General features: G+C 36.4%; 1 protein-coding gene across 4 annotated transcripts in view; it reads left to right on the plus strand.

Annotated features, from left to right (window-relative positions):
• coro (protein coronin) overlaps positions 1-15,301 on the plus strand; it is a 32,058-nt gene extending 16,757 nt beyond the window's left edge. For 3 of the 4 annotated variants that reach the window (XM_076127282.1, XM_076127285.1, XM_076127284.1), the window contains 10 exons: positions 1,654-1,776; positions 2,170-2,313; positions 3,159-3,289; positions 3,898-4,005; positions 4,565-4,739; positions 5,164-5,227; positions 5,407-5,495; positions 5,913-6,053; positions 8,134-8,319; positions 8,495-15,301. In XM_076127282.1, coding sequence (XP_075983397.1) covers positions 1,654-1,776; positions 2,170-2,313; positions 3,159-3,289; positions 3,898-4,005; positions 4,565-4,739; positions 5,164-5,227; positions 5,407-5,495; positions 5,913-6,053; positions 8,134-8,319; positions 8,495-8,710 — 1,377 coding nt within the window. In that variant the 3' untranslated portion in view covers positions 8,711-15,301. The remainder of the gene's footprint in view (positions 1-1,653; positions 1,777-2,169; positions 2,314-3,158; positions 3,290-3,897; positions 4,006-4,564; positions 4,740-5,163; positions 5,228-5,406; positions 5,496-5,912; positions 6,054-8,133; positions 8,320-8,494) is intronic. The other variant, XM_076127283.1, reaches the window with a different exon arrangement.
• The last annotated feature ends 63 nt before the right edge of the window (positions 15,302-15,364 follow it).

Here is a 15,364-nt window from a genome sequence, read left to right on the forward strand (position 1 = left end):
TTGTTAATCGATACAGGGCCGTACTCGGTACTAGAATTCCCGGACGCATGTGGACTTTTATAGTGTACGAACCGCCTAAAGATTATATCCTTTGGCCATAGGTTGCCATTCAAGAACGTTTTTTCCCCTGATTGTGGCACAAAGAACTTAAACGACTTGTGCGTTAAATGCTTTTGAGAGTGTATTCTTTGTAACTTGACAGTCAGCTTAGTTTTTGCCAGAATGTAATCTGTTATATCCTTCTCGCTAGTCTCGACGCTAATGTTGGAGATAAAAATCGGAACTTTCTTCTCCGCCGCCTTAAAATTGCCCACGGACTCGCTTGCTAAGCCAAATTCTCCTCTAACACGCTTTTTAACACTTAGCTTCTTATACGTGACCGTATGCCACGATCCCTCATCGGATTGCTTCGTAGAACAATCCACTTGATTTCTTTTAGCGCTTTGTTTACATTCTATTATCAGCGGCGGCGCACCGATCAGCTGTTCACTCGCCGCGGTCGCACGCTCGGGGGCAATCGGGGAAACCGGTTGTATCGCCGTCTCGTTCCCACAAGCAGACGATAACGACGACATCGCTCCGTGCGCTACGCTAGCTTGCTGCGGTATCGATCTACCCTCATGTAACAAATTGTGCGCCTGATCATGACTCAGCTTCTTCGGTTTGAGCTGAGGTAGTGGCGAGTTAGATTTAGATGAAAGCCAACCGGTACACTTTAAAGGTGACATACTCCCATCTTCGTCACCTATATGCGCACCTCTTTTTGTATTAATACAAAAGCTTACTTCCTCCGTATTACTTGCTGTTCTCACTTTGTCATTCGTACTCAGGACCGCTTTCTTTACAGCTGCAAGCTGCTCAAGTGAAGCGTACGAGTCTTTGATGTTCCTGACTTCCTCTTGCAATACCACTAGCCTTTTAAGAACGTCTGACACATCCAGGTGATCAAACGTGATGGGCGGGAGCTTCTCCAGATTTCGGGCCACAAACACTGGCATCAAATCTGGATAGGACTTGAAGGCACTGATAATGTCACTGAGTGCACGGTTTTCCTTGCCTTGCCCTTTTCGAACTGGTTTTCTTTTGTCCGCCGGTAGCGATTCAAATAGTAACGATTTCGATTTTTCAATTTCATCACTACTAAATGTCGCCACACACAATCTGACCAGACTTTCTTCGTCACACAAAGATATCTTATTCTGCACGTACGCCAGCAGTTCGTCTATAACAATGTTACAGCTGCTACACTTTAACGTATCCGACATTTTGTAACGTATCGGGACTTTTTAGCACTTGTGACACACACATAACGCGTCGTACTCGGATGCGTGCGCGAGCGAGACTTGTGATTTGACTTGTTATTCACTTTGCAAATTAATTTGTTTAATTTACTACGTCACGCCTTTTTTGACTGGAGAGGTAGACAGAGTTTGCTTTATGATGTTGTTTAACCTACAGCTCCTTGCTTTTTGGTTGAATTGTGTAGAATTACATAATTTACCACCCTTCAACATACAACATCAGACTCATCAAAGAGTATCAAAGTGTAGCTTATTAACTTCCACTTGTTACCTGGACAGTTCATGTCCTTGATCAGCTTCCGTATATCCTAGAGCTACTGTATGTATGTAACGTGTGTTTGTTTGTTTGCAGGTCGGTCGCATACCGGCGGATCACCCGCTAGTGGGCGGACACAAGGGCCCGGTGCTGGACATCGCCTGGTGTCCGCACAACGACAATGTCATCGCCAGTGGATCTGAAGACTGCGTTGTTAAGGTAACACACCTATTATTTATCAGTAGATTAAATTATCAAAATTTAAAGAAAAACTAACTTTCACGAAAAAGGGTACATACCGCTTGGGTTGAAACCCAAACAACGTAGCATTTGCGATGTAGAGAAAATACAATTTTCTCGTGTCGGTCTGTGGAATAAAACACTGGGTTTCTTGGTATAAGAAAACTATACACTATTTATTTTCGAAGAGAATGATAGTTATACCGTACCAAATAAATGATTACCGTACTAGATTTATCCTATAAAGACGAGTTTATAGGTGTGATAGCAGTAACTTGGCATATCAACCAAAAGTAAAGGTAGTTCTTATTTTTCATTTGCCTGTGGTCTTCATTACAGTTTCTAACACTTGTCGTGTATGTTGTTGTTCAGGTATGGCAGATCCCGGACGGTGGTCTGTCGCGCACGCTCACGGAGCCGGTGGTGGACCTGGTGTACCATCAGCGACGCGTGGGGCTCGTACTGTGGCACCCCACCGCGCAGAACGTGCTGCTCACCGCTGGATCTGATAATCAGGTAACATTACAATGCAGAATTACTTGTGTTTCGAACAGGTGGATGTTTTGTTGGCTTGTAAATTTGGAGAAATTTGTATTTTCGGTTCCTATTAGTATCATAGATCGAACTGTCTGGCTACGTATGCTTTTGTGCCGCTGCTCCACATGACTATACAATGAATATATCCAGTATCCTATCTATACTTAATATAATAAAGCTGAAGAGTTTGTTTGTTTGTTTTTTTGTTTGAACGCGCTAATCTCAGGAACTACTGGTCCGATTTAAAAAATTCTTTCAGTGTTAGATAGCCCATTTATCGAGGAAGGCTATAGGCTATATAACATCACACTACGGTCATAAGGAGCGGAGTAACAACGAAAAATGTTGCAAAAACGGGGAAAATTTTGACCCATTCTCTTAGGTGACGCAAGCGAAGTTGCGCGGGTCAGCTAGTCTACAATAAATCCTAAAAGTAAATAAGTATTTCCTAAAAAAAATTAGACAAAAACTATTAATTACTAGCTGACCCACGCAACTTCGCTTGCGTCATATAAGAGAGAATGGGTCATAATTTTCCCCGATTTTGTAACATTTCTTACTGGTACTCTGCTTCTATTAGGCGTAGCGTGATGATATATACCTAGCCTATAGCCTTCCTCGATAAGTGGGCTATCTAACATTGAAAGAATTTTTCAAATCGGACCAGTAGTTCCTGAGATTAGCGCGTTCAAACAAACAAACAAACTCTTCAGCTTTATAATATTAAGTATAAATTTATTCAGCAACTTAGTGGGTACCCCATATCCTGATACCCCTGCCTAAGCTAAAAAGTATGAAGCAATAAAGCCCTACTTACGTTACAGATAGCGATATGGAACGTGGGCACGGGCGAGGTGCTGCTGAGCCTGGACTGTCACCCCGACCTCATCTACTCCGCCTGCTGGAACTGGACCGGCTCCAAGCTGCTCACCACCTGCAGGGACAAGAAGATCAGGTAACACATATTCACCAGTCAAAGAAACAGTAAATTAGTCCTTTGTAATAGCACTAAATTTATTTAAATAATATAGTGTCTTGATAAAAAGTACATTGTCATGAAATGGAACTAATTATAACACGAACTAATAACTCGGTAAATACATCGATGTAGATCCGAATTGTATCGAACTTAGCCGGTGCTCAAAAAACTAAACACAAACATCTAAGCATATCGTCATGCGTTTAAAGTACCAAATGGAAGCAATTTTAGTCTTATTTAAAACTAGCTGACCCGCGCAACTTCGCTTGCGTCACATAAGAGAGAATGGGTCAAAATTTTCCCCGTTTTTGTATCATTTTTCACTGATACTCTGCTCCTATTGGTCATAGCGTGATGATATATAGCCTATAACCTTCCTCGATAAATGGACTATCTAACACTGAAAGAATTTTTCAAATCAGACCAGTAGTTTCTGAGATTAACGCGTTCAAACAAACAAACAAACAAACAAACTCTTCAGCTTTATAATATAAGTATAGATTATAATATAAGTATAGATGAATGCTAAAAGCCAGTGAAAGGGTACATTTTGAAGATTTTGCAATATTTTTACTTGTTCACAGGATCATCGACCCGCGCAAGGGCGAGGTGGAGTCTGAAGCGATAGCGCACGAGGGGAGCAAGGCGTCCCGAGCTATCTTCCTTAAACATGGACTTGTGTTCACTACCGGGTAAGGATTCATATCGATCGTCGAAGATATTAACCTAGAGATTATAGGGGGTAAAATAAAAGACAAGGGTTAGAAAAACTTCTTTATAACTCAGAATCTTCCTGTATTTATCTTCATTTTATTCGCTCGGCTACTTTTGATAAACGTTAACTTTTTAGTTAGTAATATTATTCATTTTAACCCATACTTACATTGAACGAAAAGCTGCTGTTCATAACTTTTAGGTGCCCGCAAGTTATGATATCGAAGTTAAGCTATTGCTCGCTTCAATGCGTTAAATTTGCTTCGGAGTGTACACTTAAAACAAAAATGACTGCCGTTTAGTAATTTAGAATCTGTTTTTTTTAACCCATTACTGTCCCACTGCAGGGCAAGGGTCTCCACCCAATCGAGGGGGAGGGGTTAGGCCTTGAGACCACCACGCTGGCCAAGTGCGGGTTGGGGACTTTTCATGCCCTCAATAAATATATTAAACAAATTTGAGGCATGCAAGGTTTCCTCACGATCTATAATCTGTCCCCTAAGCTTGATCGTTGCTTGTTTCCGCGTCGTGTGGCAGGTTCAGCCGCATGTCGGAGCGGCAGTACACGCTGCGCACGCCGGACGCGCTGAGCGAGCCCATCGTCACGGTGGAGATCGACACCAGCAACGGCGTCATGTTCCCGCTCTACGACCCCGACACCAACCTCATCTACCTCTGCGGCAAGGGCGACTCCGTCATACGATACTTTGAGGTACCTATCACTGCATACCATAGACCACTCCAATAAAATTAAAACAAACAATTCCTGAAATTTCGACAAGTGTTATGAATCGTCATAACAGTTTGAGTGTTTAACATCACCATAGCATTTTAAGTTTACCACTGGAAAAGCCGGTAACTGGTGAAAAGAAACGGCAGCTCGCATATATGGCCTAGGCGGCCAGATTAGTTTAGAGGTCTTGTCTAGTCTCGTTTAGGAACTAATTAGTCGTGTTAGTTGATTTTATACTGGCCATAGATTTGTAATTCTTACACGTAGATAATTGCATCTTAAACAACGTGTTAAGTTCAGACGGAGTTTTGTGTCTACCCGTACTTTGTGCATGCACATACTACAAGTAAGTCCTGTCAAATATGTCAAAAATTCAATATAATGTATTCTATTTTGGTTTCAGGTGACACCAGAGCCACCATTTGTCCATTACATCAACACCTTCCAAACGCCAGACCCACAGAGAGGTACGTATTTTTTAATATAATTTTTTAAACACAATCTTTTGCTTTTCGTCGTTGTAAGGTTTAAGAATATATTTCGACTATTTCTCGTGATGCAAAAAAGAATACGGTTGTAAAATGATTTGATAGTTTTGATAATCATAATATGTGTCCTTAACAATATATCCTTGTTTGTTGTCCAGGTATCGGCATGATGCCAAAGCGAGGTTGCGACGTGGCGACGTGTGAAATCGCGAAGTTCTACAGGCTGAACAACTCAGGACTCTGTCAGGTAACATATATCATAGTAATACATAGCTAAAGAAACTGTAGGATATTAATTACCTTGTTTTATAAAGCTATATTTTAGCAACAAAAAATGAATGATTAGTGAATTTGGTACCTAATTAATTTTGTACCCCATTCTCTTTTATAAATCTTTATTTTAGCGAAAAACGTATTCACGAAATGAGACAGGGCTTAACCCTATAATCCATACAGTGTGGATTTCGAACCACGTAGGCCGGCAAATATTGGTTCCTTTATATTTTTTTATTCATACCGTGAACTCGTGTGATGCAGGCAGGTGGTCTATGCGGCTGTGCATTTTAGCAAATTTTTGAATTTCCTTATATTGTTAGGTTTACCGTTAGAGTAAGTGGTTATTGTTGCGTATTGTATCGTTAACCCTCGTGTTGTGCGCGCGCAGGTGGTGTCGATGACGGTCCCGCGCAAGTCGGAGCTGTTCCAGGAGGACCTGTACCCCGACACGCTCAGCGACGAGGCCTCGCTCACGGCCACCGAGTGGCTGGCGGGCGAGGATGCTGAGCCCTGCACCATGTCGCTCAAGGTAACCACCTCGCCCGCGGTACTGCGACCCAACCGAGCAGATATATGAGTTACGGGTACATTGTACCCTATACAATGAATATGAGTGAGCTGTATAAGTACACGGCTGAAGCGACTGGCTGATGAAAAGACTTCTGCAAGGATTAAATTTGCATATCCTGGCTAGTTTGGTCCATGCGGGAGTAATGCCATACGCAACGGCGATGATGATAGCCAGTTGCGTTTATTAATCAAATATTGATCAGTTAAGCTATCTTTGATCACAGTTAAGTAGAATGAATTGATGACTTGCTATAGAACTGTGTCCATTTGAAAATTTATTTTATAGAAATCGTATTATTGATTCTCCCACAAAACAAAATTTCTGTCATACACGAATCAACTAATTCTTCATAATTTTTGTAACTTCTTAAATTAGGATATAATAAAAAAATATTAGATAACAAAAATTCTAAGTTATATTATTATATTATGACATTGTATTGTATTTAGGCATGATATTGTGTGAAAATAAGTGTTGTTTTCTATGCAGTACACAAACTATGAGGAAGGTAAGTGCTTGGATATTTTATTAACTATGAAAGCCAAATGACTGGCCTCTAGATCTTTTATTGATGTTTCTTTCAAATGGATCAATATTCTTATTCTATGGGAACATTACTTCTGGGAACATCAAAATTCTGAGGGATTTCTCTAAGAATCCTTCGTTGAATATGTGAAACAAAAATAATTTAATTGTATTTGATACGCAAATATAATAATTATGGACATTTTATACTGTGTTCTGTGAGTTTAAAATCTAGAATTGTTTGTTGAACATGTAATTTTGATACTTTTGACCTTTACCTAACTTATTCAAGATCAAAAGTATCAAATAGCTGATTATCGTTTTTGGTTACCTAATTATTAAGTGATTCAGTACAAGAGTTTCTCAAAGTGTTTAATTAAAATAGAAAAAAAAAGTAAATCTGAAGAATTAAAATGCATTGCATTATTTATTTTACAAAAACTCAATAGTTTGAAACACATGCATAATATTAGTGAAAATACATTAGAAGTCTTGCTTATAACTTATTTTAATCTGATGTGATCTAATCTAAACCTGGTGGCTTACTGTCGACAGGATCAAATTAGATAATTGAGTCAAATTCGAACTTACGACAAATCGTACATTGCAAACTCAGATCACATTTCAATAAGTTATAATCAAGACTACTAGTAATATTTTGGCTAATACTATATTATGTTGTAGAATATCTTTGAGAAGCTCCGGTGCTAAGCATCCTCCTTGAATGTGACTGTTGGCTTGTCTCTAATGATCTCTAACGATTAAACGATCTTGCGTTCATATTGTCTTGTGTGTTGTATCAATAACCACGATTTATAATCGTGTGTGCGATTTTTTTGACGTGCTACTAACATTGATTTATTTTTATTTCCGGGTTGTGTATTTTCTTGATAAAATTGTGTTTAAATATACTATTTCGGGGTCTTTTTCCTTTCCACAATAAATGTAAGGAAAATAACATTTATTATTTCAAAATGAATTAGAAATATTTATTAATATTGTACCTAACACCTGGTGTACCATTTTTGTCGAATATAAGGTTTACTTAATGGTACCTTATTAGACGATGATGTTTTCATATCATTATTTTTTTTCATGTAGTCAGAATTAGAAAGTTTACACAATGGGTATATCGTGCCGCAAGTACTACAACGCATACACGTGTACGTGTAACGTATACGTGCACGTACACGTACGCATGCTCTTAGACAAGCTTGTATTAGTGCTGTTAGCTAGTATCTTGATGTGTCAAATGGTACATTACGAATACTATACGAATGTTTATAAAGTATTCGTATATCCTTAGATTAGAATATATCACACGAGTACGATTACATGATTATTTAGTGGCAAAAATAGCCTAAGACGAAATTGTCTTCTGGGTATAGAAGCAGTGATAAAAATTTACAAACACACACGGTATTAAAGCTAAAGTCCCAATCGAAGTCCTCTCAGCCAACAGTTGTGTTCAAAACAGATGCTATGAGGTAGGCCCCCCCTAACCAAACTACAGGAGCGTGCGCTCGTTGTGCAGGGCGGGTACGTGTCCGGGCGCGCGGCGCAGCAGCTGCACGTCACCAAGAAGGCCAACGCCCTGGCCGGGGCCAAGGAGCGCGACAAGGACCGCTCCCCCACCCCCGCCACCAAGGACAGCACCCCCGCCTCCGCCACGCCGCCGCCCGCCGTCAGCGCCGCTGTGGTATGTACCGCCTGTTACATTACAAGGAGCGCGACAAGGACCGCTCCCCCACCCCCGCCACCAAGGACAGCAACTTCTTTGTAGCACCAAATTACGCTGTTTTTATGCATCTTTTTTGTATACCGCACTACAATATTTCCTACGAAGCTCCAACCACATATTTATACTTTTGCAGGAAAAGCAGCTGTCGGATTTAGTGGACGAAATCCGCAAGCTGAAGTCCGTGATAGTGAAGCAGGAGAACCGCATCCGCGCGCTGGAGGCGACGGTGAAGGCCCCCCCGGCCCCCGCGCCGGCGCCGGCCCCGTCCCCCGCGCCCGCGTCGCCCGCGCCCGCCGCCTCGCCCACGCACAACCACGACGACGACGCCATGGCGCCCGATGAAGTCTGAGCACAGGTACATAACACGGCTGACTCTGGTGGGTATAATGGGCTATTAAGACCGACTGTTGTTGACAAAATACTGAATATGAGATACTTATGACCGGGTTTTTAAACTTATTTATATCAGGCCGTGAGCACCAAAGTGTATTTATTTGAAGTACGCAGACAAAAATGGATTTAGCTGTTTTATACAGATTATTAGCAAATAAAACTAATAATGCAATATCTTTTGAAATGTCATCTATTCATGTACATAGGCAAGGTTACAATCAGTAGCAGTGAATAAAAAAATCTGCATATGAAAAATTGTGCTTTAGGACACTTTTGCGCTCTCAGCCACAGATTAAATCCACGTATTAAACTATGAGTTGTACACATTATGATATGTTTTCATTAGTTTTTTGACACTGGTCGTTTAAATTGTGACAGTGACAGTATGTTGTATTTGAGATAAATTTACAGGAATTGATTAATTTAAGTGATATCTTATTGTCTTAATATTAAACGATACAGTGGAACTTTGACGTTAATATTAATTTACCATCGACTTATTCAGATACTTTATTTACAACTATAAAATGTTTGATACAATCTCAAAAAGGGTACAAGTCCCATGTCGTTTTAATGTGAGATACGCCTTTTTGAAAATGAAACCCACCACCAGAGTACACAAAGCCGACGTGACGATATTAATTCTATTTGTGTAAAACGCCATCTATTGACAGAACACTGGAATTTTTATCGACGAAATATAATAAATGGAAAATCTTCACAATATTATTATAGATTTTGATCATTATTAAAAGTCAAGATTTATTTAATATTTTTCGATTTTTCATTCGTTTTTAATAGAAATATACTGGCGTATTAGAAATTAAGGTTTTTTATAAATATCGCTTGAACGAAATCTGTATTGAATATTGTAAAGCACATGTTTTTGCGTATTTTCTATACGTCAGTGTAATTCGTTTATTTATTTATATAAATAATTCTGTAAATAGTAAGTTTAGACGAAGTGATAATACGCGAAATAAAATTATGTGCCTTATTTCATATAATTATATTATTTACTATGATGGACGTTGCTGGGGCGAAATTAAAGAAATAATTTAAGAATGCGGGCTTAAGTAACCCGCGATCTCAAGTGTTACTATAGTATGACAACTTAGTAGGAGTTTTGGCTCGATTTATCTACTAAGCTGTTGGACTACAGAACATTAACTAAGAAACTATAAATGTAGAAAAAGTGCTTTAAAAGAGATCTTAAAGAACAAACAAATATTTGCAAGAAATGGTTTTAAAAATAATACCTTTATAAAAATCCTTATTATTTGGCGTTACGTGGTCGATAATTTGGTTGTTTCAGCAGCGTCCATAGTTACACAGTCACAAGTCATTTATATAATGTTGGTATTAATTGGTGATGTAAATTTTATGCGTGCCTCGACAATAATAGCGCGATAGCATAAACTTGTAGTCTAGCCTATATGCTAAGGGAACAATGATAAAAGTTATACAATAGCTTCGAAAACTTAACATATTTTTTACGTTAAAAAGTGATTTTGCTGCAAAATATATACTAGTTAAAAAATGTTATTTGACAATAATTTACTATAAGAAAAGATATGAAGATAATATTATGTCATTGTTCCTTAGTAACGGCTATAAATAATTCTCTCAGTATGCTAAAGTATATACGTTTCTGAATAGTTATTTATTTGTTAGATAAACTATTTCTCCGTCCCGTTGTATGAACTAATTGCTTTCATCACCAATGTTCTTAGTTTATAAAAGTTTCAATATGGTATAGCCTACTTACGTACAAATTCTTGGCCGCGAGCGTGTACGTATACATACGCATACAAACTCAACGTTCAACCCTAAAAGTGTTTAAAATACCCCCAAACAGGGCAAATGGTGCTTAGTATATAATAATTATATTTTCTTTAAACTTCATGTCTGTCTCACTGCTGGGCAAAAGTCTTTTAAGGATTTCAATCCACTACACTGGCCAAGTGCGGTTTGGAGACTTATAATTAAGTATATACAACATTCAATTTTGTAAAAATTCAGCAACAAAAACTAAAGTCAAATAATTTTGCAAAGTACGACGTATGAGTTTTTAAATGTTTTCTATTCTTAATTAAATAACAATTCAGAAACGCATAAATAAATATAAATAATCTATAAAATAAAAGAATATATCTAAATAAATATAATAGGAAGGAATCAATTACTAGGTAATTATAGGCACACTTACATGTCGCTATACAAGTAAGCTAATATTATTTATTTTTTGTTACATACCATACTTACGTGTGGCCAGTGACCTTATTAAAACATAATAGACCACATATCTTAAATATTGGAAATTAACTCGAACATGTATTTGATCCTTGATTTCTTGACGTCCCGGCGCAGGTTGAATCGTGGTCTCTAGCTAACTTAATCAGTCTTAAGGTAGTTTTTTATAATGTTGAGTATTGTGTGTTACACAATCCTACTGACCCCTCCAGCTAAGCTTAAAGGCTTGTGTTAGGAGTGGATTAATAGTCGTGCAATGACTGGGACGCAAACCTACGACCTCTCGATCATAAGTCCTACCATTGAGCTACTGAACGTTAAAATTATTTTTGGATTCGATAAACATAATAGCTTAATTAAAAGATTCGTCATAATCAAAAATGAAATTATTTTTGATTTTGAAAAAAATGTTTTCTCACTTATGGTGGGTAGGTGGTTAGATAATGGTCACACATTCGTATGTTATGAAATTAACCCTAGAACACACAGATTGTTTCAAAACAAAACACCGTAATAGCAATTATATTTATGAGAGAAACCGTGTGTATAAGCCTTGTTATATTTAGTTAAACAGTTGACGTTTTTCAACGAAACCGTTACGATAACCGTTATACCGTTATCAAGTTATTTAGTCAATAATAACGGCTGTTACAATTGTCTAACTTACGGAATAACTAACACTAGAGGAAGGGGTATGATACATACCCTAGTACTACCCTAAGAGATGACACTAAAACCACGTATATAGAATTCCAATATAAAGCACAAAATATTAGTGCAAAATTCGACTCTAATGTCATTGAAATATGGTTAGACATTTTAATTTGTAATAGTCGTTTATTCCTTTTCATACTTCAGTGTGCGTTAAATGTCATCGGCTGAGTTTGCCGACAGTCATCTTCATTGAAATAGTATGACATGCCCCTTCCTCTTGTATTAGTTATTCCGTGGTCTAACTAAATATAACATACTAGTTTTAAGAGTCCAGTAAGTTGGTGCTTTTCTATATCATTTTTATTTTCAAAATAACGATAAGACGCATCGCTTCTAAAAATTGCTGGCTCAATGCATTATTAATAATTATTTTCTACTATTATTCTACTCTAGTATAAGTTTGCTGTTTTATTATATCATTGTAAGTTTCTTTTTTCTGATTCTTGGCGCCAAATTCCGCCATCTTGAATTAAACGTCAGCGTCATCTCGCTTTCTAAGTATTTTTTTTTCTTTTATATATTGTCGTAAGGACGTAAATTGTCTTTGAACACAATTTAAAGTATTACTTTCATATGATTTGGATGCGCAGTCCTCCGCAGCTAGTCATGTCACTTATGAAATTTGACATGTGACAGGTTAGGTCCCACTGTCACTTTGACAGTTAGTATTATAGTATAAATTTTATTAGTATTATTACGACGATTATTATTTTTTTCATATTCTAATTTATGATGGCGTAAACTTAGATGTTCGAGTTTTTAGTATCATGACAAGGCAATGTATGAATTTGTATGAAAAAATGCTTGTTTTTTTACCTGTATGAATATATTTTGTATAAATTATGGTGTCGCATATTTTAACATATAATATTCGCGGAAATGTCATATAAGGCTTGCTATACACTTATTCGATTCGGGATTAATCGGCCTAGCGGGCGGCAAAACCGAATGTGTAGATAAATCTAATCGGCATAAGCCGAACAAATGAGTCGAGTCGGTTTTGTTGTTAGATAAATATAGCCGAACCGAATATGTGTGTAGCAAGTTTAATATTTAATAATAATCGTAAAAATTGGTACTTTTTCAACTGACGTTCTCCAATTTGTACGTGGCGTTTTTTGTATTTTTCATTTTCGAGTTTTTCTTAGCATTTTTTAACCTATTGTGTAAAATACGCGCTATTTTAATGTACTTAGTGTAAACTTTATAATCGACAATGAGGCTGGGAGTCCGATCTGTGGTACTTTCAATACAAAAAGAGAAAATACCGGAGAATATTTTACTGAGAATAAATAGGTTTTTGAATATTCTAAAATGGATACTTAAAAAATTATAAGGGCTGTTGCTACCATTCGGATACGGAACTCTAAAATGTGCCAAAGTTTGCCAAAATCAACCATATTTGGCAAGGTTTTTACGTCACAATTTTCGGAAATATCTCTAAAAATCTTCTTCTAGTTTTTATGTTTTGTATATAAAAGTACGTAAATCGGACTGTCGCCTCACTGTAAAGATTTCGACTGTTAATATTTTGACGTTAAATAATTTGTAATTGTGTTTTTTTTCTTTTACCACCGCTTTAGACGCTTCCCTAATTAATAATGTATTTCATGTGTAATAATAAATGTGGTGCGTTTGTTTTAATATTATTATTAATTTTCATAAAATATTTAAATTCACCTGAACTCGGCACAAAAAAAAGTTTTTTTTTAAATAATCTAATGGATTGGAGTCTTGGATGATATTTTAAAAATTACATTCTATTTTAACCGACCTCCAAAGGAGGAGGTTCTCAATTCGGCCATATTTTTTGGCGTCATAGTTTAGTCTCGGATTATTATTATTTTATTTTAATAATATATCTGAGTCAAATAATTATAACAGGTATTATGATCAATTATAATTGATAACTAATTTAAAAACCTAATTTCTTTAACGAATTTAAAAAAAAACTTATATTTAACTTAATATATTTCTACTAAAACAATATTGAAACAAACGTATCACAATAAAATTGCAATATTCACGTTAATGTAAATAGTATCTACTCCTTTTTTATTAGAAAAATGTGACAAGCGAAAACTGAAAATAGTAAAATATTTTACTTGAAACGCACAATATATTATGTATAAAAATAATTATTATATAACGTTATCTTAGAGTGTATAAAGACTGGGTAGATACTTCTAAATAAATATGTAATTTTAAAAAGACATGACTCTGCCTACCCCTTCGTTAAAAAGGCGTCATGCCCTTTTAAAATTGCATATTATTATATCACTGTCTGTTATATATAAAAGTAAATAATAAGAGACAAAATGCTTTCAGATTCACTTTTTACATATTTATTACCCATATAAGAAGTATATAGAATTAAATAAATTGGTGCTAAAATAGTTTTGATTATAACTTTTTGTCAATTTATTGTATACTAAGAGCCAGTTTCACTTAATAAGTGTCAGATATACTATCTGCTGAATAAAAATGTATGAAAATCTACTAAGTTACGTCTGATAAACTGTTTAAAAGATATTGATAAGTTGAAACCGGGCTTTATACTTTCAAATGTCACTCGAATGTTGAAATCGTAAGGCGCTCATAGCCAGTTGTGCTCACCGGTAGGTAAACGATCTGTCGGTTAAGCAACCGTTGGCGCGGTCATTCTATAGATGGGTGACCGCATAGTGGTGTTTGAACTGAGCGTCTCCGTGCTTCGGAGGGCACGTAAAAAGGCGGTCCCGGTTGTAGTCAATTAAGATAACAGTCGTTAAGCCCCGTCAAAGGCCTTTCGGGCGGCTTGAACAACTTTGACACTAGGGCTGTAAGCTGTATAGTATTTGCCTACATATAGAGATGAAATATTATGATTATGATCAGTATCCAATCCATAGATGTACTTTGAGTGACGTCTAGAAAGGTATTGTTTATACACGAAACTTATGTATTCATGTTAATGATATTGTAAAACTGAATGTATTCTAAATAGTATTATAAAGAAAGTATACTCTGTTATTTGTGTTTCAAATTGTATAGTTTCATCTCTGTCATGAGTATAACCTATCTCATTTACTCATATGATATGACGAATATACAAACACAGAAAGCTTGGTATAATACAACTGTAAGATGATGTATTCATTGTCGTGAGAGTTTCAACTCGAAGTATATTCTCGAAAAATAATGAATTTTTTAAAACAGCCTTATGAAACATGATAGAAGATTACTTGTTGATTACGCACTCAAATTCTAAAATTACAACTTAAAGTTTGTGTATGGTTATTATATAATAAGATACGGGAATAAACGCGAATTACACTTTATATAATATACAATAATTGTTATTATATCTATATTTAATACCTAAGCTCAATTACCAATCCATTTTTATACAATCTAAGATATGTAAGGTGCTAAACGAGTGCCAAAATGCTTACATTATATAACGTTTGTATATTTACATGAAATTTTGACAATATTATGTAGATAGGTGTAAGTGCCTTGTTGTGTTTTAATAAGTAATACTCAGATCATATGTTGCTACGAAAGTTGAACAGAATATATATTTATTTTACTATTTTCATTGGTCGTATTATTTTGATTACCTCCTTTTATATAGTTTCAGCAAAACAGTCACATAGGCGCT

This window comes from Anticarsia gemmatalis, chromosome 20 (genome assembly GCF_050436995.1).
Source record: "Anticarsia gemmatalis isolate Benzon Research Colony breed Stoneville strain chromosome 20, ilAntGemm2 primary, whole genome shotgun sequence".
Taxonomy (NCBI): domain Eukaryota; kingdom Metazoa; phylum Arthropoda; class Insecta; order Lepidoptera; family Erebidae; genus Anticarsia; species Anticarsia gemmatalis.